Genomic DNA, 24,671 nt, shown 5'->3' on the forward strand with positions numbered 1-24,671 from the left:
ATAACTAATTCACAATGCATCAGTATGGAAAGAGTAGTTATAAATTGTTCCTTCCAGGGTGCCCTCATCTCTGCTGAAATGTCACGGGCAAGAATAAATTTATAGCCTTTTGCTTCCATGGAAAATTTTCTGAGTATGGCAGATAGATGTTTTTGAATAGTCAAAACCAGTACAAGAAATATGCCATAAATTTTATGTCATTGGAAATAAGTAAATTACATCAGACAGAAATGGTGTGTGTGCGTGTGTGTGTGTGTGTGTGTGTGTGTGTGTGTGTGTGGCAGGCTGGGAGTGTGATGTTATTTTCAGGTCTTCAGTTGGAAGGCATCTATCTGACCAGCACCAATCATTACTATTGTGATGATCAGAATTTATTCTGGGGGCATTAAACTGTATCCAGTTGATTCCTGGTATGATCATCTTTGGAGGACTAGAAATTTCTGACAAGGTATGTGTGAGGCTGAGAAGGTCAGGGAAAGGTAAGATCAGCCTTCTGTGGAAGGACACAGCTAAAAGAAAAACATAATAAAAGGCTATTTTGACCTTTGTATTCTGACCTGTTTTGAGGACAAGGAAGAGTAAGAGAAACTAGCACTTGATGTGGGACTGACAGGATAGTCACAAACTTTCTTTTTAATCTTTCTGGATTTTGTAAGTCACAGAATGAGGGGAGCATGAAGGAGTAGCCCACAAGATGAGGTGGTTTGGGGTGTATTCTATATGGGCTTTCTAGTTCAAAAAAACCCCTCTCCCATTTTTTCTGGATGGGTCACCATCCCCAGACATGTCTGCACTATGTGATTAATATCCCTTTCAAAGTCTTTGACCATGGTTTATTGAACCATGGCTGGCCCCCTAACTTCAGCTGAACCAATCAGATTTTCTTGTCCTGCTATTCACAATTGGGACTTAGAGACGAACATCTATCTAGTGTTTCTGTGTACCTGGAACAGAAAAATGCGAGCTCGGGAAAATTTGGGGTGGCTTGTGTTTACCACGAGGACTGGGGGAGCAGAGACCCTGTGATCTATGTTCTGTAGACAAAGAGAAGTGTTAAAACATATACTTAGAAAAAAAGAGACAAAAGAGAGGGAGAGTGTTCCTGCTCTTCTGGTCTCAGTGTATAGTTCGTTCAGTAGCTGAGCTGTGTTTCAGATCTTGACTTCCATGAAGTACTCTAGATTCTGATAATTTCTCTCTTTTTGTTTAAATTAGAAAATTGTATTCTCTGTTACTTGCAACCAAAGTATCATAGCATTATTAGCTCAACAATGAGACTGCCCAAATATCTGCCCTACTAATTCACCATTATAGACTTATTCCATTGGTTTTGGGTCATGTGTTTTGTTAAAGTCCATATACTCCTATTGGGGAGGGTGTTATAGAAACAAATATTGCATAGGGCCAGTCCTGGTGTAGATTATAGAAGATTTTAGGTCACTTATATGACTTCCCAGACACATTTCCATACATTGGTGACAATGCCTGTTGAGTAGGGGTTTAAATACAAAGGGTCATGTTTTTAGAAAGCCTTTGGATTATCTTCTCTCCTCATTAAATTTTTCCTCTCTTATCAATATTTTTAGGGGTCCCCCAAAATGCTGCATTAAAGGGCAGGTTTAATTGAGGACAATCCATAGCCCCTGCTCCAACAGCCATCGTCACCCTATTAGTGGAGAATAAGAGTAAGCCTTTAGCTCTACAGTCAGGATCCTCCTCTGGTCTGGGAGGTTCACAGGATGTGTCTTTTTTTGATAGCACTGCATGAGTTATTGTCCCAAAGCTTTTTCCCTCTTCCTGCCTCACTACCTACCCAGTTTCCTTCCACCAGAATGAGTCATACCTTAGCATACTTGGTGAAGGGGAGAAATTTTAGAGTAGCCTCATGGACCTCAGCACCCTTAGTCAATATGTACAGAAGTGACCATGGTTTAAGCAATCAACCAGAGGCTTTTCAAAGTCATTGCCATGCACTGTGGTGTCAGGTGGCTCCCCTTGGAGTCCCATGAAATTATTTGTGTCTATTGTTCAGTGGGGCTCTTCTACCTGACTTTTTACTGGAGGAGTTGTTGATGGATTGCTAAGAAGGAATGTTTTTGAGGAAGGGGAGTGGTGCCTGGATGGAGGAGATACAGAACTCAAAATGTGAGACTCTCTACAAACAGGTGATAAATAAAACTGAAGGGAGGATCTAATCATATCTCTCAATCAGAGCATGTTTGTCTGTCTGTTAGCTGGTCTGTTCCCACAGAAACACATAATCATACTCTTCCTTCTCTGTACTGACCCCTGTGCTGGCCACAGTCCATATGAACTTGTTAATGGGCTTCTACCGAGCTCTCTTGGAGACTGAACTCCTGCCCCCACCTGTGTCCCACCATTCCTCACAAGACCTAGGCCCCTGACTCTTCTCTGAGACCAAGAGTAGAAGAAGATTGTAAATATGCAGACAGAAGGGAAGGTGGCTGGAAAAAATACATACCCCAGCCCAAGAGATAATACCAACGCAGGTGTTGCTCCTCAGTGAACACAGCCACCACGATGAGTGTGTGCAGGTAGATTCCCTCACAGAGCATCCAGAAGTAGTTGCATGCCATCATGTACTGGTGAAAAAAGTGCAAAATCTTGCAGCTCAGCTGTCAGAAAGAAATGGAGAAAGTCAGTGGAAGACACTGGCAACGGTCTGACAGTGAACAGAGGGTAAATGCGAAAATGAGCCAAAGTATTAACATTCAGTCTGCAGGGCGTCTCCCCAAGGATCTGTGGACACGCGCCACCCTCTATATCCACAAGTCAGAATGATAGTGTGCAGAGCAGTAGTATTACAGGTAAACAGCCATCCAGGGCGATGGAAGCCTACTCCTCAAAATGCTCTTTTCCTATTACATACTGGTGACTTATATAGACTAGAGAGGTTGATTTCCCTGCAATGTTTCTGAGGCCTATGATTTTTGAGAGCATCCAAGGCTTTTTCATGTGGCATTTATGGCCCTTTTTCTGTGGCCAATGAGGCAAATAACCCAGAACTTGTTAATGATGTTCCTAAAGTTCACTGATCTGTTGGTGAGGTCTCGTTAGCAATACAGAGGAGAGAACCAAGTGATACATTTCTCAAAAATGAGCCAGGAACTATGCTGAACCCAAATGATGTGAGTGATTTTGTTTTCATATGGGAGGCTTAGCTTCTATATTGAGATCCAAACATTTGGTGCACAGAGATTAGGATAGCAATCTTATTTAGTACTCAGTGCAGATGTAGGAGCCATACCTCTGGGGGAATCAGAGCAGCTACATAGTGTTGTCTGTAGAGAAATAATCATTGCTTCAACTGAATAACAGAATACCCTAAATTATTTCATAGTCACCTTTAGAATAGGGCTTTTCATCTTGGCACCACAGATATTCTGGACTGGATGATTTTTGGTTGTGCTGGCGCTGTCCTATGCGTTATGCGTTATTTGGGTATTTAGTCACTCTAGTGGAGTGACCTCTGTCCACTAGATTCCAGTAGCATCCTCCACCCATTCATGAAATCAAAAATGTCTCCAGACATTACCAAATAGAGGAAAATGCCCCTGGCTGAGGAACACTACCCTAGATACCTAAATACCTAGAGTATTTAGTGGTGTTTAACTCTCTCTAACAACAATGGCAACAACAACATTTAGCATTTAAGACTTGGGGCATTAGAGATGATTATCTGCATTATTATTTTACCAAATGCCCTGCTTTACATATCGCATTTTGAATCTGACCAATTTTGGGCCTTTTTTCACTAAGTAAGGTAGTCATAGCATGACTGTCAGTACTATAGTAACCTTCTTAGGACTACACGTTTCTATTTAATGCATAGCAGTAATAATTTATTTACTGACAATCCAATGTGCTCAGTCCTTTTGGGACTCATAGAACATAGGGAAAAGCCAGCTGGGTCCACAAAAAGGCAAATACTGCATTTTCAGAGATAGAAGCAACTTCTGATTCTGTCCAAAGTGGAACAGTAATGCAGAGAATTCAAAACATCAGGTAACCCAAAAGTAATTAATATTTGGCTTAGGAAGGCACTGGCTTTTTTTTTTCCATCTGAATGGCTTCCTGATTAGAATTATTTAATTTTATATTAGTTTGTATTTGCTACGCAAATACTTGCTATATGCACACGAGACTCAAACATATATTTGAAATAAGAAATTCAGTTGACTCTCACTACTCTTATTTAAAAGCCCTATACCTTCTGGGTCAAGAATTCCAGTGGAGATGTTTTGTCAGCCACCACTTGTGGAGGAAGGGAGAGGAAGAGGATGAATATGACAGCCCTGTGCAAAGATGTGGTTCTGTGTCATCCACAGCAGCTTTGGCTTCAGATTTTACATACAGTCAATTCTCATTACTCACAGCTAGTTATGTTCTATAAAGTTGCTGCAAAAACTGATTTAGCAAATGCTGTGCCATTGCTCCTAGGGGAAACACAGGGTTAGGTTCCTACAAGCCTCTGGTCAAAATATTTTCATCAGCCAATCAATATCTAACTTTGTTTTATATGTTTCTGTTTAAAGACAAATATATATTCTTGATTTGTTAACATTGAACTTATGACCAACAGCACTATAACTTCTGCCTGAGGGAAACTCATCTAGCATACCTATTTTTTCTGTAAGGTGTATCACAGCCAACTTGTACTTAGGAATATGACAACACTTTGGCACTATGCTTGGGGGCTATTTTAAGCAGTGAAATCACCCAACAAAAGCAACAAAGTGTGAAAAACATGGCATTTAAATAGACCATGAAAAGGACATTTATGCTATGAGAGATGAAATAAGAAGACAGAGTGTTGCCTTGTTCAACCTCAGCTGGGAATGTGTACATCAAGTGACTCAGTGTTTTTTTGCTACTCCGTGCATATCTGTAAATGGCCACAAAAGCACTGAGAATATGGATTTTGGACTTATAAATAAATTTTAGCAAGTAGGCAAATTTGCAAATATGGATCTGTCAATAATGAGGATCAATTATATTTGGGTTCAGGGTAAGATATTCTTTGGAGGGCAAATGGCTCAAAAGTTCACAAAAATTCTGAAAATGACCAGTCTATTATTTTCCCCCCCAATGTATCATGGACATGATTGGATATATCTAGGTGATGAAGTTGATTATTAAAATTTTATAAAATTTGTCACCACTTAGGTCAGTGGTTCATAACTAGGGTTGTTTATCTGTATCACCTGGGGGACACTTACAAAATATGCATAACCAGACCTCATCTCCCTTCTGTATTTTCAAAATATTTTAGGAGTTTCTAATGTAAGTTCCTAGTGAAGAATCATGTGCCTGAGATATTCAAGGTCATTCTGTTGCATTCCACAAACATTTACAGAGCACCTAATATGAGCCAGGAACTATACTAACTCTGTGAATATCAAGATGAATAAGGTGTAGTCATATTATCTCTGACTTGATTATAACCTTTCCCTCAAGGATGGGGTGAACCAGGTATTCAACAGACAGACAGGGCTTCTGCTGAGGGTTAGTGCTTCACATCATTCTGGGATAGTTTTCTGCTTAGCAGAATGAGGTATTAAAAGATTCACTCTGAGCTCAAATAAGCTAAATAGCTTTTTGGCTATTTTTTCAGGCTGTGGTCACAATACTATAATTTTGGTTAGAGTAATGATTTCCAAAACTGCAAGACATAATCTATATTCAAATATAACTAGATCACTCCCAAGTAATACAACAAATGTTCCAAGCCAGAAATGTGTGGAATTTGTGAATTATTTTCTATTTTGTTTTCTTCATTAATATGGACTACAAAGAGATAATTCTACTGTGAATGATATGCATTCTAAGAAATAAAAGCAATAGTATCTGCTTTGGCTTCAGATAAACTGTTATCACCATTTAGTGTCATTATCTGCTCATAATTCAATAGAACATAAAATTATAATGTCACTATCAAGGGAACAGATCCTACAGTTTTCTTAATTGGGTATACTCATCAGACAAATCTATGTTTCCCATCAAATAGCATGAAGATATTTTATAGTACTGTGATTAAAAATGGAATTGGAATTGCAGAGCAGAAATTTTCTTTAGTCTAATAAATTAAGTCAGCCTCAAAATCCTATAGAAGATACTCAATTGTGGATTTTGTTCCAGTTGTATCTTTCTTTTTTTTATGTTTATTTATTCTGAGAGAGAGAGAGAGAGAGAGAGAGAGAGAGAGAGAGAGAAAGAGAATCTCAAGTAGGCTCCATGCTGTCAGTGTAGAGCCTGACCACAGGGCTCTGTCCCATGAACAGAGAGATCATGACCTGAGCCGAAACCAAGAATCAGAGGCTTAACCCACTGAGCCACTCACGCGCCCCTTCAATTTTATCTTTCAACACACTTAAGAAAATTCTTCCCATATGTATAGCATGGGAAATATTGTGTGTCAGTGTGTTTAAGAACCATTCAACGGGGAAAGAATGCCTCCATATGAAAACTGCTTTGGAATTTTTTGTTGTTTTAGAAAAGACCAACCTTACAACAGGTAGTCAGTGTTTTTGAGATGTTCTATTGTGCTGGGACAGGGGAAGGGCTTTGGGTTGAGAAGTAGAAAGGAAATCAGCTATTGCTCCATGGAAGCAATGCAAGCAACAGTGGGTCACAACCTATATCCTACCTTTAAGCCATTGAAAAATCTACCACGAACCATTCCTGATACCATTTCCCCTATGGGTATGTTACCAGGTCTAAAAGGGAGCTAGGGAATATCATCTTGCCTCTGAGAACTTATTCCACCATCTTCATGCTGTCTGAAATGCCACATAATTTCATTTCTTTAGCTTACGATTGTTTTCCTTATTAAAATGTCACACCTCTGGAAAGGATTGCACATTTTAATCCTATCATTTATAGAAAATTTAGAGTAGAAGAATTGAAGAAATGAAAGGGAAGGAGGGTGGAGGATACTAGGAGGTGCAGATTTGGAATGTGGCATAACAAATGCTTATTACTCTTGTGCTGGAGGAAGGCATTAGGCTGGAAGATTACAGCTGCCAAACACAGATCCTACTTCCAAGAAACTTAGTGTCTTGAAGGGCCAGGGAAGGGCTGCCAAAGGTAAGCTTTGTCCACTGGAAACCTTTGGCAAGGGCCAAGCCAACGCATACTTCATTCTCATAATACATTTTATATGTGACCAAAAACTCTCCTCTTTTACAAAAAAAATACTTGGAATTTCTCTCTTTCATTGATAAAATGGAATATCAGGTGAATAGGTTCAGCTTCTATATTAACTCTGTCAAGTCGAAGTTGGCAAGTTTATTCCTAAGTCATGTTTTAAAGTAGAAATAACGTTTGCAGTAGGTTCAGAGTGATTTTGAGTGATTAAGCATGATTATTTATATTTCCCTGAAGCTTCTAAAAATGTTTTCTCATCAGTTCATTTTAGCACAGAAGGAAGGGTGCAAAGTTATATTTACTTGAGCCAGGGAAGAGGAATCGATAAGCAATCTCTAGATAATTTGCTTGAAGGAAAAGACATTAAAAAAAAAACAACCCTGAATAAGAAGGATTTGTGGCCTATATTGGTTAAATTTAACAATTGGCTAAATTGTTAAATATGTGTCTGCCTGATCATCTTTTTGTCTCTGCTGTTTTTTCTATCTCTACCCACAGAATTTAAACCCAGTAATACTTATACAGTAGGTGAGCAGTAGGTGCTAATTAAATCTAAATGAATATGGCTTTGGATAGTGTTTATAATGTTGTTCATCTGAAAGTATTTCAATTCCTAATTTATTTCTCAAGTGCCCAAACAAGAGCTGCTTAATCAAGATTTAACAAATAAATTCCAGGGTCCTTTTTTCCTAACAGACCTATGGTTCTTGCAAATGTCTGCAGGGGTCAGGCTATTGATACCAATAGAAAACTTACAATGCTGGGTGGGATCCCTGGCGGGGTGTGGGGCGCCCTCCTGAACCTGTGATGTTCTTCTAAGTTTTGGGATTTTTAGAAGGTAGCATCCCCAAGGTCAACTATTCCCTGTCATTTATACCCATTAGCCCTGGTACAACAGAGATCTTCAAACTGGGCACACAAATTCTTTCTGAAAACGCTACCTTTCATCACGATTTGCAGTTTATCTTAATATGTTCCCAGTCTTGAGATAATGTTTCAATAATGTATTTAAAAATACAGTTACCTATAAACGCGGTAGTTTAGTTTTGGTAATGTACCTGCTTGTTACTCTTTAACAATGGTTCACAATTTTCAATTATCTATACTACATGTAAATCATCCAGAACTTTTCAAGGCCTTTGAGCTTATTAAAATCCATAGTCACTTGTTTTTCTCATAAGGGAGAAATGCAAGACTTATTTATCAGCTAAATTGAGTTGCATGTGACATTAAGAGGGATGCTCTCCATTGAAGTACTATTTATGGATGCAATTGAAACATTTTTCTACAATGGCCATCTTTCTATGAGACCTATTTAAAAGTATGTCTTTTGCTGCTTCCCTTATCATTTCAATTAAAAGAAAACAGGCTTTTGTCTGGGTCAAATATACTCAGTCTTTTCTCCCCACCCCACCATTCCAAACAGCATTTCTTTAGAAAACACAAAATCAAGAGAAAACATGCTCTCAAATGACTGAAAAAGGTTCTACTTTATGGGCACTTCATCAGTCTACCCCCAACTTTGAGAAAGAATTTTGATTTCAGGATAGTTTTATTATTTTTATTTTTTTATTATTAAAAAAAATTTGGGAGGGCGCCTGGGTGGCTCAGTCTGTTAAGCATCCGACTTCATCTCAGGTCATGATCTAATGGTTCGTGGGTTCGAGCCCCGCGTCGGGCTCTGTGCTGATGGCTCAGAGCCTGGAGCCTGCTTTGGATTCTGTCTCCCTCTCTCTGGCGCTCCCCCACTCACACTGTCTCACTCTCTCTCTCAAAAAATAAAGCATTACAAAAGTTTAAAAAAAATTTTTTTAATGTTTATTTATGTTTTGAGAGACAGAGTGCAGGTAGGGGAGGAGCAGAGAGAGAGCGGGAGACACAGAATCTAAAGCAGACTCCAGGCTCTGAGCTGTTAGCACAGAGCCCGACTCGGGGCTCAAACTCACCAACAGTGAGATCATGACCTGAGCCAAAGTTGGATGCTCAACCAACTGAACCACCCAGGACCCCTGATTTCAGGATAGTTTTAAAGTATTATTATTGAAGAAGGGTTTTCATAATTAGCTTTTAGTTTTATGTGAAAAAATTTACAAATGTTCCCATTCTCTGTGATATGATTGGAAGTATGTGTTTATTTCTCATTCATTGTAAACATTATTTTACCCAGTTATAGGACCAAAACAAAATGGGAGATTATTGGATCTGATGAGATGAGGGATGTTGAGAAGCATTTTATTTCCCTTACTTAATCATTTGAAGTTGTGGATTTGTGTTGAGACATATTATGGGAGAATGAGATATGTGAATGTTTTGGTATATAATCAAAGAAAGGTAAATTATTTTACATTTTTAGAGTCAAGGACTTACTTTTCTCATCTTTCCTATTGCTCTTCTTTCCTTCTAAAGCAATATCAGTGCTATAAAGTTTCCAAAAAGGCTTAGCGGAAAATTAGTGATGTTATTTATCACTGCCATTGTCTCCCTTTTGTAAGTGGTCCCTTATCATTCTGGAAGCTATTTTTAAGCAAGGAATGAGTTCCCAGCAGAGAAAGATGACCAGAAAAACAACCCAAAGTGTCCTCAAACTTTCATGTGCATAAGCATTTCTGTACAGGAACGTATGTTGTACTTGACAGATGAATTAAGGGATTTTGGAGCATAATTTGATGATTTGAGAATTTTATTTTGATAGGCTAATGTTAATACCCAACACCCCTACTATGATACAACTCCACTATACTGCTTCTCTCTTTAGGCTTTCATTTTAAGGAGAATAATTTGTAAATCTCTAAGTAAAACTTCGTATTCTTTAAATCAATTTCTTTATTAGGTGACTGATTATTTTGTGCTATTAGACATGTCTTCTGTTTCCCCAACCTATCAACCATGGAATTGCATTCCAAATGTGCAAAATTTAGAGGGAGAAATGAGAATGTGTCTCTAGAATGTGATATAAATTATTTATTTTAAAGGTAGCTTACATCTGGCCTGACCCCTCATGTCTTCAAATTTCAGGTTTCAGTGAAGATTTTCACCTTCTTGTTTTTACCTGAGGTTTTTCCTGCCTATAATATGTCTGCTTTTCAAACTAGCATTTACTTTGCTCTATCACAGGAGTGCAAATTTTCTTTTCTGAGGTGTTTCATTTCTTTTTTTTTTTTGTTTATTTGTTTATTTATTTATTTATTTATTTATTTATTTATTTATATTTTTGAGAGAGAGAGAGAGAGAGAGAGAGAGAGAAAGGGAGGGAGGGAGAGAGGGAAAGAGAGAATGAGAGTAGGAGAAGGGCAGAGAGAGAAGGACAGAGGATCCAAAGCAGGCTCCATGCTAACAGCACAGAGCCCATTGTGGGACTCGAACTCACATATTGTGACATCAGGACCTGAGCTGAAGTCGGATGCTTAACTGACTGAGTCACTCAGGAGACCCAGGTATTTTTATTTCTAAATGATATTTCTAAATAGTCAAGGTCTCAGTATCTTCCCATGAGGGTGATTTTTGATTACTTTTTTCAGGGCAACTTCTCTGTAGAACTTTTTGTGTAGCTGCAATAGAGCTACTCCAAAGAAATGTTTTGTGTCATTTGAGGGTGTCTTTGGATGTGTGGATCAGGAAATACTGGAAAGGTCTGCTTCTGGTTTCTGCAGGGAAACATGTCATATTGGGCCCAGGGCCATTGGAAGAGGGATTTTATACTTTCAGAGTCAATGTGGGGCTTCCTTGGGAGACAGGAGTCAGACCTGTAGGGGCAATGCAGTCTCCTGTGAATGGCTCCCTGGATTAGAACTTTGTCTGTGTTCTAGCCACTTCCACACAGACAACCAGAACTGGTCACAGATGAAAACTGGGGTGAAACCATCCAGAAGAAGTAGGAGATGGGAAGGAGTGATGAGTAAAAATGCAGAGAAGAAAATCTTTGTGGGAGAGAAATAGGCTAACCACATCTAAAAGCCAAAACAAAAAAGATTCTGATCTTCTAGTTAATTTTGTTGGAGTCTGATAGGTTTCTAGAAATCACATTTCTGTTCTTCTCTGAATGTTCCAGGAAGAGCTGGCCAACATATATATGTACGTCAACAGGGCACCAGCTGGCACTGCATCTCTGGCTTGTTCTGCCTCTTGTAGATCATTCTGTCTTGTGTGGGCACAAACTTTTGGGAAATGGAGGCTCATCTCCCTGATCTTCCCTGAATTATTTGGAACTGGAGTGAACAGTGCTGTGAATTTGTGGGCAAAGTTTTGTTTGTCTACCAGGGAGGATGGATCAAATAAGACTGACATTCGTTTAAGCTGGTAATTTTCCCAGCTCTCTTCTCTTGAAGTGAGAGGGTGATTTTGATACATGGAGAACTAGAAAAGGAATATTGCTTAATTTTTCCTCTTTATCCCTTCATATATCTTACAAGCTTGAAAATTCCCTCTAATCTACTCCTTAATATTGAAGTCGAAAAGGTATGGGTATGAGTTCCTGAATGCCTCTTATAGTGCACCCCTCCAAAATAGGTTCAGTTCAAATGTAAATAATAAAAGAGTATACAGTGGTGATCTTCCTGTGGGGGTGATTTTCTCAAATTTTAGCATGCATCAAAAAGCGCTGGGAGGGGTTGTTAAAACGCATGTTGTTGGGCCCTACTAATAGAGATTATGATTCCGAGGGTCTAACATAGGACCCGAGATTCTGCATTTCTATCAAGTATCTGGGGATCCTGATGCTGTTTTTCCATGGGCCCCTCTTTGAATGGATTTAGGGTATAGATGTAATTTCCTCAGTATCTTACTCCTGTTTTACTTACTTGCTGGCCTTCCAGTGCCGATAATCCTAATTATCTATGTTCCAGGAGACTCACAATGCAGTGGGAGAAGTCCCGACCTAGAGTCACATGTATACTAAAACCTCATGAGGAGAAATTACAGTACTTTTTGTCAAGATGCCAGTGCAGTTGATAAATGGAGGAGCAAAAAGGCACTCATATCAACTTGAAAACTGTCAACTTGTACAGTCTTTAAAGCTAGCTGAATGAAGGAGAAGAATCCCCCAGTCAGAAAATCAGCATTAAATAACTTTGTAAGGAAGTACCACAATCTTTCTGCAGAGGAATTTCAGGATGTAACATTTTCAATTAAATGCGAGTCTGTCATGCAATTCTGAGCTGATTTCTGATAAAGCTTCAGAGAAAATGAGCTTGAATCTGTGGAACTATAGTCATGATTCAGTGTGTTTAGGGGGGAAAAAGCACTGGAGATAAAAGTCCCATCTAAGATAAGTACATTGGAAGATGACCCACACATTGGCAAAGGAAGTGTTCTGGAAGTATTCAGAAAACAAAGCCATAGTAAACAGAAAAGCAGGATACACACATGATGGAAAAAAAAAAGCCTGTTAGGAATGTGACGAAGGAAAACAAATTAACAGCTTGCTACGCTCAAGGGTCTTTCTCTATATGATATATATAATGAGGATATTATGTCACTCTTCACTAGAAGTTCTCAAGCCATGACTGAGTTAGTTTCATTTTCTCAGACCACCGCCCTTTTGGTTATTTCTGACTTACTAACCTCTAAGTATTTTTTTGCATTTGGCTTTTACACTTAGTCCTTTTGGATTTAAGCAAAATTTACAAATGCTCTGTGTTTCCAATCTCCTATGCTATGTAACACAGAAATGAAACTAGGTGCAGAGTTAAAAAATGACAAGTACTTAAGGCCTCATGACTGTGGTAACAACTATAATATAAGTAATAATAGATAACATTTGACAGTTGTTATGTGCCAGCCTGGTTTTGAGCATTTTAAGTGTATCAGTTCATTTAACCCTCACACACAACTCTATGAGGAAGGTGCTATCATTATCTCCACTTTACACATTAGGAAAGTGGGTTTCAGTAAATTGCTCAACATTACAGAATAATCTCTAAGTAAGTAGAAGAACTATAGGATTTGAGATCCTCTAAGATCAGCAAGACCAATTTGGAGCAATCCAGCTAAGCACAGCGATTCTAGCGATGAACCAACAGGGTTGGTTCAATGTACAAACTCCTTCATACAACCAACAGAGTGGTTCTATCTCAACTAAAAGCTTTTGAGAATAAAATCTATAAGAAGTTCTGCATAAAATGCATGATAACCTTCTCAAAGCAGGGGAAACTAGCTGTAAATGTTGACATGAAGCCTTGCTACACAAACCACATCACAAGGTACCATTTGTAAGTTACTGATTTCCTGTGCAGAGGAACCACCCAGATTGGCCAGATGAGAGAAACTGGAGGTTGGGTTGATGTTTATAGCCATTTTAGCAGTAAATGCTTCAAACCCATGTGGGAAACCATATAATCTTGGTTAAAATATCATTTATTGGTTTGATGTGTAAGTAAAACAAAATGGCATAAATGACCAGAGTAGGATATTTCATTTCATTACCACATCTTGGCAACATGCTCTCTGCATCATCCCTCAAATCCATCATACTTTTTCATTCCCAATCTAATTTCTTCCACAGGCTACTAAGCTTGATAATTCCAATCTAGTTTTACCTGCATTGATCTCTCATCTCAAAAACTCTGCTGTCCCTGTCACCTCTCTCACATGGAGATGCCCTCCCTTACACCAGTCTCCTCTGGGCTGGGTAGGAGGGTTCTAGTTTCCACCCGGGGTTTCAGCTGTCTCTGGTGCCTTAGATCTCGGCAATCATTCCAAACCTATCTTTCTGTGACTATGATGAAGTTCTGACATAGTCTGGTGGCTCAACTGTCCTGAACAAATTAGAATTAGAAGAAATCCACTTTGTTTTTCAGACTTTGCTTATATAAGAGGCTATAGAAAATGTGTCTCGATTATTTTGGCTTTTGAAGTGCAAAATGCCCAGATTCCCAGTAAAAACTAATCTCCCTGTATTGTCCCTTTCAGACCCAGATAAAAAGTTCAGAGAGACATTTCTTCCTAGAAAATGACAAGTATGCTGCCAGCTTCCTTTAGATGCAGTAAGAACAATGCTTTTAATTCTGCCTCCTGACTCTACATGAAGATCATCAAATAAGCAGATGGAACAAGAAAATGAAATTTTAGGTATTATGGAAATGAAATACTCAAATGACACAAATGACAATGGGCAATTTTCACATCACTCAATAAACTGAGGCTCTATTCAGCCCTTATTTGTGCCATGAGTTATTTTGAGTTTAACTTTTAAAAAAAGAATGTCAAGGAATGAAATTCTCACCCTTGGTTTTACAGGAGAGAATCTGCCTAACCAAAAAAATTCCAAGGAAAGAAACTAGCTACTTTGATGGGAAAGGGGCTGCAAGTCCATAGGGATTCCCTACTGAGGAGTGAGAACATTGTTTGCTTTTGCCCCCAACGAAATAAACTCTTCTAGAAGTAGTGCAACAGCATTTGGGATGATGCAGCCTCCTTTTACAAGAAATAACTTTCTTTTTAATATATTCCCTTGGGCACTGGGAAGGAAAATCTTTTTGCCTCTTAACTGCTGATTCAGTGACCTGAGAATTGGGTCAGGATGAAAAAATAATCTACAACTCTGCTTTTAGTTTGCTTAAGAGAAAAAGTGGGTTTAAAAATTACATATTTTGTTGTTGTTGTTTTTTTTTTAAAGGAGACATACACCTGAATCACAGATAAATGGAATGCTGGCAAATATACTTTATGACTGTGGTTATTTTTTTATGTTAGTTGTAATTTCAATAGATATATGTAATTGACAATGTCCAATAACTTCTTTTTTTCAAACATTTCTTGTGCTTTTAAAAATTTTTTTGGGGGGGTCTATTCTTGGGCTTTTATTATCTCCACTCTTCTTGGCTATGGATAACCATAATCTAATGTTTTCTGGAATGTCACTCTTTCAAGAAAAATGCAATATTTCAAATGATTCATTTAAAGTAACATTTAAATATACAATTTTGCATGTGACTTACTAATATATTGATGACCTGATTCTCGGTGTTTGGATGATATTTTTTCTGCCTTTTTAAGCAGTGAAGAACTTTACTCTTAGGAAAGATGGGGCTTTCCTAGTCAAACTTCTCCTAGTTCTTGTTTATCCCCTGTAAATGTAAATATATCACAATAGGGAAAATTTCTCCCTTCTCAATTCCTGAATTTATAGCTGCAACTGCAATTCAATTTCATTGTCTTTGTATGGGAAACAATACTTAAGAAATTGGGCTTCTCTGAGTGCGTTAATGACAGAATATGTGTTTTCAAGGTGAGCTACAGCACAGATTTCAAGACTGTTGTCTCTCTTGGAAATACTAAATAAGCAGTTTCAAGGATGAATAAATAACATAGAAGACATGTCTACTTGAAGGTTGTTTCTTGCCCTTTCTTGAACTTTGCTTAGACAGAGCAGCCCCAAGTTTTGCATACAGAGAGTTGGAGAAAAGATTTAATAAGATCTCACTGAAAAACAATGACTATTTTCAAACAGAAAACGTACTAAAACCAAATGACCTAGTTTTTGGGGGGGGGCAAGTGTATGCTTCACAATTTACAAACATGAATTAATTTTTGTTGTTGTAGTCATTTGTGCTTAGTCTACACTATTTATATATATTTGGTAAAGGGCATGAATTTCCAAATTTTGTTTTATGGAAGAAACAGACTTTTGGAAATGTGAAAGAGGGCACATTGTGTTCACACATTATGATGTTCCCTGTTTCCCACTGTCAGTGGCTTGTTATTGGTGGCTTATTCTCATTTTGTCTAACCTCAGAGGAGAGGAGGCTTCTTTTTCACCCAGACTTTTTGCTCCTGTGTTCTCCGTTAAGAAACCCCACAAACACTTGGAAATAGGTAAAAAAAGGACTGAACCCCACATGTTTGGTTGCAATACATAGGAAGCTGTTTCCATATGAGGCTTAGTCTATTCCTAGGCATTGTGAAGAAGACGTCATAAATAGCCATCTTCCCCCAATTCTATGAATGTAGTTCAGCTTGAAGACTAAAATTCAAGTTTTGGGCGATCGACAACACTTGATTGATTGGATTAAATTCTGCCTTTCAAGATTTTACAATTTTTCCCTAGGAAGTTTATTCTTGCATAGCTAAAAATAACAAGTCTGTTAGGTTAACAATATATTGATTGGCAGAACCAGGTGCTAGTCATGTCATAAAGATAAACTTCTTTCCATTTTTCAAACTTATGTCATTTTGAGATTGCCTAATGTGTGCAAAGGAGCCACCCTCACTCCTCCATACCAGAAGAAAGCTTCCTGTTAATTTCTCTGGCTCTCCTGTGCTCACACATTCTCCCAGGAGATGAGCTGTTGAACTGGGTCCCTAAACATCTGCTTATAGGCTTTATTATAGGTTTCTAGGCAAGAGAGAAGCTGCAAGGCAGAGCTGGGCTGACTTGTTGGCTAGGAGGCAGCCTATGCATGGTAACCGGCAGAGCAGATAGACATGTGTGCCCCTAAAGTAGCCTATGAAACTGAAAACATCCACTGTTAAGAGCCATGAATAGACTAATAAATGGACCAGGGAAGCCAAGTGCAGAGACCTAGGAAGTCAGTTATAGGGCAAGAGTTAGCAGCAACTGTGTGAGCGATCATTTGCAATACTGTGCCTTTGGGAATTTTTAAAAGTTTTCTGCTTCAGGGCATCTTGGTGGATCAGTCAATTGAGCATCTGACTCTTGATTTAGGTTCAGGTCATCATCTCACAGTTCATGGGATCAAGCCCTGTGTTTGGCTCTGTGCTGACAGCATGGAGCCTGCTTGGGATTCTCTCCCTCTCTTTCTGTCCCTTCCATGCTCATGTGCGCATGTGTGCTCTCTCTCCACCCCCCACCCCCCACTCTTGAAATGAAGAAAATAAAGCTTAAAAAATTAAAGCTTTGTGCTACTTTTGGGACTCCAGGACAAGCTCTTGGAAGTAAGCAGGGCAGTTTTTATTTTTCTCGTTGATGGATAAGGTTAAATGGCTTCTGTAATTCAATAGTGAATTCAGAAAAATCCTGAATTTAGACTATTTCAGGAAGATAATAGGTTTAGTATGATTTCACAATGGATGAGAAGCCCCCTTCACCCTAGGAGCCAGAGAGAGGGATGGTGGAATGATACAGAGGTATGAAACCCTCACAAGAGAGATGGGACAGAGGTTACTCAAGAATTTACAATACTTCATAACGTGACTGAGTGTTGCTCCCATGATTATTTAGTGACTAAAGTGCCATTTCCAGGCCTACTCCATACAGACTGTAATTTGTCAGGATTTCCACACTTAATGTTGTATGGGAAACCAAAAATTTGAGCTTTTCTGATGAGAGATGCTTAGTTAATTGCTTTTACATTTTAGTAGGTGTCAGCTTCCCTAATGAAACATAGTATACGTGCCCAATTATGGGCAATTACCACTTGGGAATGGCTGAAACTATTTCTTTAAGAACACATCTTCTTAAGGAAATTAATCAAGAGCTCCATGTGGTATATAGGAGAGAGGATGGGATTTGTGTGAGACAGGTCTGGGTTTGAATCCCATCTCTAACTAACCACAGTACAGAGGACACATCCCTTCACTGAGCCTCAATTTATTCAGTTAGTAATGAGAATAATATCCACCCTTTCCTGGGGTCTTGGGAAGACTAAAGGAAATGAAATTATTTTTATTAAAATCAGTTGACATTCAAAAAGTAAACTCATCAAGATGAGCCCATTGGGTCACATTCTGTAGGTAAGATAAGACTGTCTCAGATAACAGATGCCATGATCTTAAGAGAGGGACCATCATACCTTTCTGGATATATTCGCACTGCAAAAATTATTAACACTGTGGATTCATTAGAAGCCAAATTAAGCTGCTTTCCCATGCCATGCCACTGTCACACAGGATGCATGCTCTGGGCAGATTTCACGCATTTTTGTCTTTGGGTTGGCAGAACTGTCAAATGCCACTTTTGAAAGATGAGGCTATCTACAGATGCTTGCATAACACAGTTAAGCAGAGAAACAAAAATAAAAATATCCCTTGGTCATTTACTGTGGGCTGGATAGCTTCTGTTCATGCTCTCAAATGCACTCTCCACCCTGCTCCCACTGCCCTGGGCCCAGAGAAACACATCTGTACAACTCCATCCTGGCCTCCTTGCCTTCTGGTTTATGGCTGAGCTCTGTTAATAGGGATCGGCGGCAGAGATTGGGAGCTGAGAGTGAGTGAGTTAGGGGTATTTAAACCTTTTTCAAGTTATGCAGACATAGAATATGACAGTATTTATGTGGGTTACTGGAGTAAATGCATAGCAACCCATAGCTAAATTGACTGGCGCAAGCCCAGCCTGGTGTCAGGATGCTAAGGGGAATTACTTTTAAGGACACCTGTAACCCATTAGTGACACACTGGGGCATTGCCTTAGTACACCTCAAATTGCCCACGTTCACAAGATGTGCTCAGTAAACTTCCCATAGATGTGAATAAATTTTTAATTCGTAGTAAAAACTCAAGATTTGTTGTATAATTCTTGTTTGGTTATGACTGAATTATTCCCAGCCCTTTACTACTGCATATAGCAATTACTTCCAATAACTATATAGAAATGATATGTCATGGTTGATGCGAAACTCAACTGTAGAAGTAAATATGATCACACATGTAAACAGTTGCTTCAGTTAAACACAATAGCACCATGTTCACTCTTCATGTGTACTACATCCTTAAGAACAAATCAAAAGCAAATCATGCAGTGTTTACCGGGTCCCTTCTCACAAGCTCTCCATTGGGTACTACTTCAACCAGGTGGATGATGATAATCATAGAATTCAGAATATAAGTCAGAAACATGTTCTTGTGCAGAGTTACCCTTTGGCAGCCAAGGTTCCTGGAGGAAAAAGTAACAGCATTAACCGGTGCCAAAAATATTGACATACCTGGAAAAAATTTTTTTTGGTAATATTTGTATTATTTCCTTTAGCAATAGATGAGAGACATATAGAAATAAGTGAGACTGGTCCCATCTTTAAGACTCATTACTACTTTTCTGCCTGATTTTTAAGAACAGTTTTCTAGTCACGGTAGCTCATAGTTTTCAGTCCTCAGGGTGACTTCATACAATAACTGAAAGAGTGAGTGATAAAATCACTTTTAATTATACCAAATGTCGTGAAATTAATTAAGAGAAGGACTCTTACAAGAGAAACCATTAGGGTTTGGAGTGTGCTTCAGATGAAAAGTCGAATATTCATTGATGTAACCGGGCAGAAATTGTGTGGCAAATGGGATAACAGAGCATGAAGTCAGAACCAAGGCTTCCCTTGACAAAGTACTGAATCTGTGTCCTTGACCCATCACAGACACAGACTTTATTAAGTCTCCGTCATTCTTCTCTTTTGCTATTTTTTCTAACATCTTCGTATTTCTCATATTCCAACTGGAATCAACTCTGTGGTTCTCCCTTTCCACATCCTCCTGATGGTGGAGCTCAGACACAGGCACAGAATTCTACATAGGCTCAAATTTGATCTCATTATAAGGCATATTGTGGTTTGGATCTGATGAAACCCATCCACGTGCCACTGCTTGTTGGCATAGCCATTTCCCACCTTTTGGACACTAAACAATTTGTTGGAATTTTCATTCCTTTCTCCTCCATTTCATAAGCTTGTACATACGTATTTGTGTGAATGATCACATAAATAAGCATTAGTTTGGATATCCTATTCCACTTTTTGATGCAAATGGAGAGAGTCCTGCAGGATGGCTCTAACAAAATTGGAATGATTATCCAAGAGGAATAAAAATCTTGCATTTACCATAACTGATCCAGTCAAAAAACATTTAGCATAATGTGAAAATCTAAAACATTCAATTAATGATGCCAATGACTGATCATAGTAATTATTCCTAATTCATGGAATAAAGTTAGGATTCCAGGAATTTTGAAAAGGAAATTCTGGAGAAAGATGAAATATGAGAATGGTCTGGCTTTACTTAACAATGCTTTCCTAAATTTCGAATCAAAAGAAAATGCAATTATCTGTTGTAAAAAGTCGATTTAAGTAATAAGGGCATCTGTTAAAACATATTTTGATTATTGTAACTACATCTTTCAACATTCAGGAAGCACAACCATTAGTAAATAGTTAACACAGAATATCTTAAATTTTTCAACTTGCTGAGCAGGGATAGAATGCAGAACTTTATATCCAGGAAGGGCTTAGAGAAGAACTTAAACACACGCATGTGCACACACACACACACACACACACACAAACACACCCCTGTACTACTTTATTTGACAGCAGAAAACTCTGTTAAATAAACCAAACCTAATTGGTTTTATAATAGTACTATAAAAGTAGGTTGCAAATTTAAGGCTTTAAAAAGAAAAAAATTACTTATGGGAGACATCATACCCATTTATACTGCATAAACTCTTCAATATTGCAACTGGTACATTAAACCTGTGACCTGCCATTTTCCATATAGTCATAATAGCATTTCATAATTCTTCTCACTGGGGGGCAAATATCTGTGGCCTCATTACTGGATTCTGCCTGGCTTAAACCAACGACACTTGGCATTATCCAGAACTAAAGAGTATGGATAAATGCATCACACAGTGCCACTGTTCTCATGCCTGGTTTTCTTCTGATCAGGTAGAGTTCAATAATCTGCTGATATACAGCATTAGTTTAAAGGACTGGTTAATGCTCAATCTTCTGTGTAAACCAAAAATCGACTTCCTCTACTTCTAGCTTATTACTCCCTGGCCCTTTTATCCTTACTTTATTATTTTTTTCTCTTAAGACCACCTTCTGACATATCATATATTTGTTTATTGCCTGTTATTTTCTCCATTTCTTTCACTAGAGTGGGATTGCTAAAGGATTTGTTTTGTGCACCTAGAACAGTGTTTGACACCTTGTAGGGCTTGATACTCATGTTTTTTATTTTTATTTATTTATTTTTATTTTTATTTTATTTTTTAAAGTTCTTTGAACTTTTTTATTTTTAATTTTTTTTAACGTTTATTTATTTTTGAGACAGAGAGAGACAGAGCATGAATGGGGGAGGGTCAGAGAGAGGGAGACACAGAATCTGAAGCAGGCTCCAGGCTCTGAGCTGTCAGCACAGAGCCCGACGCGGGGCTCGAACTCACGGACCGCGAGATCATGACCTGAGCCGAAGTCGGCCGCCCAACCGACTGAGCCACCCAGGCGCCCCTCATGTTTTTTAATTAAAAATCTTTACATAAGAGCAATTTCCTTCTTCAAGCAGTGGCCAGTAAATAGTTTTCCAGTATATCAGAGAATTACATTAAGTGCTAGATTGTGTAATATCTTATACTTTGAATCATACTGAACATATGTTCATACTGAACATATGAACATATGTTCATACTGAACATTACTATAGGTATTAACTACCTAATATTGGACATTATGCTGTTGTTCAACAGTAGCTAAAACCTGTATGTGGTACGTTGTTAATTATGTAATGAGAAAATGAAGGTTTAAAGCTGGATAAACTATTAGACTCCAAAGGAAGAATATGACTAGTATATAATAAGAGTTTGTGTCTTAAAGTTTCAATATAATTTCTGCTTATTGAGTTTAAAAAAATTTTATTACACTTACTTGACAACATTTAAACTCAGCTTTTTGAAGCAAGTTAGAGTTACTTTAAATTTATTAAAATTCCTTCAGTAATCTAACACATATCACTGTGTACCCATTTAAAAATCCAACACACATTACCATATGGTTCAGACCTTTGGTAGATGCTAGGGATATATGGATGAACAAAACAGCCTCTGCCTTCAGAGACCTTATATGCTAAATAACTGTTTATTTACTCTTATTATGATTACTGTTCTGAAGGAGAGGTATAGGATGCTAAAGAGGGTAACTGAACTTAACATGAGTAATTATGCGCTCAATTGTTCTCAATGCAAATATCTTGTTGCTTGAATGAACATGATCTGTCAGATCTGAAAGGTCTTAAGTAGAAAATAGCACAACCCTGATGTTAGCTATACTTCATTCCTCTTGATTAAAAGAAACAGTTATTTAGATAGACAGAACATTGCTTACTCTTTGCAAGACAAGGAACCCTAAGTACTATAGATTCTCTAATAGCAGGAGGATAAGAGAACATAATTGATGTCTGTCTTGGCCCAAAGTGTCACTCAAATGTGAGGAAGAGATAATGATTTACCTAGGTATGAATCTCAAGATGTCATACTTTAAGACTAAAGCTAGATGTTATTTTCATGGTTTTAGCTTACTTGGGGTAAATCTGCCACACTATTTGTTTCAAATAATTGGGACCCTATGTATGTATGTGTGTGCTCTTGGGGAGCTTTTAGTCATATGAGAAAGCATTTATATTTGCCTTGAGTTTTGCATATTGCATAAAACAGTCTGATATCAGAGGATAAGGAAGAGCAGTGTTCAGTCCTTTATAAGACAGTGTAATTACAGTCACATTCAAAGTAAATGAGGAAAGATGCAAGCAATAAAAAAAGTAAAAGTTGTTTTGAATTTACTGATGCATGAGAAAATGTGCATTGGAATAACTGTTGTGATTAGTACAAGGAGTCATATCTCTCAGTGTAATGCTAAATTTTTCTTTACCTGGCTATCATATTTTGTTCACAATAGACCAGACAAGTAAGGAGAATGGGAGGGAATCGTGGAATGGACTGCATTAAAACTCCTAGAAGAATTTGATGGGGCGCCTGGGTGGCGCAGTCGGTTAAGCGTCCGACTTCAGCCAGGTCACGATCTCGCGGTCCGTGAGTTCGAGCCCCGCGTCAAGCTCTGGGCTGATGGCTCAGAGCCTGGAGCCTGTTTCCGATTCTGTGTCTCCCTCTCTCTCTGCCCCTCCCCCATTCATGCTCTGTCTCTCTCTGTCCCAAAAATAAATAAACGTTGAAAAAAAAATTTAAAAACTCCTAGAAGAATTTGAAACCCAATACTCTTTATATCTTTCCCCTCTGACAAGAGACTTTATACCTTTGGATTTAGCACAAAATCTTTATCCTTAAGGAACTCCCTTTTGATCATAATTCTTGCTTCTTTTCCTATTACCACTATTCTATGAGTGAACAGTTTACCAAGATATGACTGGCAGTTATCTTTTGAGTCCTGTTGTGTCAAGGGTGGGTTGGGAGAAAGGAGGTTATCTTTGGTGCCATTGATTTAGTGGTTTCTTTGGAGCAATAGGAAGGCAGCTGGAGATGTATCATAGTGGATGCTATAGAAGATAAAGTGTTATCTATCCATCCACTATGTAGATGTGACAGAATAATAGTGAATGCTGATGAATAGAGAGGAATCAGTATTGCTTCTGGAAGGTCCCAGTGGAAAACCTCCTTTTGTGCTGATATGGCCAATGTAATGTAATGTAGACAATGTAATGCAATAAAGACCCCCCCCCCCCCATCTTCCAACATATATCTCTATTAACTTTCAGGCAAGAGTAATTAATATTCAAAATTTAACAGTAAGTAAGGCATGAGTATCAAGCAGTTAAAATGGATGATAATGAATGTTCTATTACTGTGCTTTCCTGAGAAAAAAGAGTTAGATATTTAGTAATTTAGGATTCTTCCACAGAAATGTCAATTGATAATTCTAACTGGAACTGATGGGATAAGTGAATTTTATTGCAAACTTGCTTAAAATGGTCAGGAAATGCACACAAATAAATGTCCACTTATGTGGCTTTCTCAAGCCTGTCTCCCCTCGGGGTATCTTCATCTTAACTCTCTTGTTGACATTTACTATTGGCATGTAGTAGTGAGGAGTCTTGCTGAATAAATTTGATGTTTCTATTTAATCCCTCTCCATACTGTTGCTCCTAACTAATTTTCCTGCAAAGAAAATGAGTATATATGAGTAATTTCCCAGATTTTTAGCAGCAACGTATTGGCAGTTCCACAGCCTCCCGTGTATTTAGTGACTTTAAATTCCTCTGCAGGCTTTCTTAGCCTGCTGGTTTGAGGAGAACACCTGCAGGGTTATTCCTTTTTATAGATCCTATAAGGCACATTTGATGAGTTGAGAGTGAGTTTCAATGGGATGATTATGAATGGGGCATTAGGTCTGAAAAGTGGGGCTGGGTGTAACTTCTCATTTTGGTTTCATGAAATTTTTATGAAATTGATTGTTTGGATTTTGCAAAATAACTCAACCCTGGGAATGTGGAATTAAGAGAGGGAATTATGATTTTTTTTTTTTGCTCAGGTTTACACAAGATGATGCATCTTAAACTCATAAATCACAGAAGCTTCCACTGTAATATGAAGTAGAGACCTTAAGGGTGATGTTGAACATTGAGAACAATTTGGGGAAAATGTTGCTAATTAAAAGATAAAATCCAATGATAGATCAGAATTACCTTCTTTTAATATTTATGAAATGCAAATGTAAAGAAAAAAATCTGAAGATTCAGAAACATACTTTAATTTTAAGAAAAAACACAAATGCCCTGGATATTTTTAGTTTGAGCAGGTTTAAGATAAAATTAAGAACAAGTATAAAAATCAT

At 38.1% G+C, this 24,671-nt stretch overlaps 1 protein-coding gene across 1 annotated transcript in view; it reads right to left on the reverse strand.

The window, feature by feature from the left end:
• Positions 1-24,671, reverse strand: part of CALCR (calcitonin receptor) — a 59,740-nt gene that overhangs the window by 14,242 nt on the left and 20,827 nt on the right. The window contains exons 6-7 of the mRNA XM_047849082.1: positions 18,871-18,997; positions 2,483-2,636 (exon numbers count right to left, since the gene is read on the reverse strand). Coding sequence (XP_047705038.1) covers positions 2,483-2,636; positions 18,871-18,997 — 281 coding nt within the window. The remainder of the gene's footprint in view (positions 1-2,482; positions 2,637-18,870; positions 18,998-24,671) is intronic.

This window comes from Prionailurus viverrinus, chromosome A2 (genome assembly GCF_022837055.1).
Source record: "Prionailurus viverrinus isolate Anna chromosome A2, UM_Priviv_1.0, whole genome shotgun sequence".
Lineage (NCBI taxonomy): Eukaryota > Metazoa > Chordata > Mammalia > Carnivora > Felidae > Prionailurus > Prionailurus viverrinus.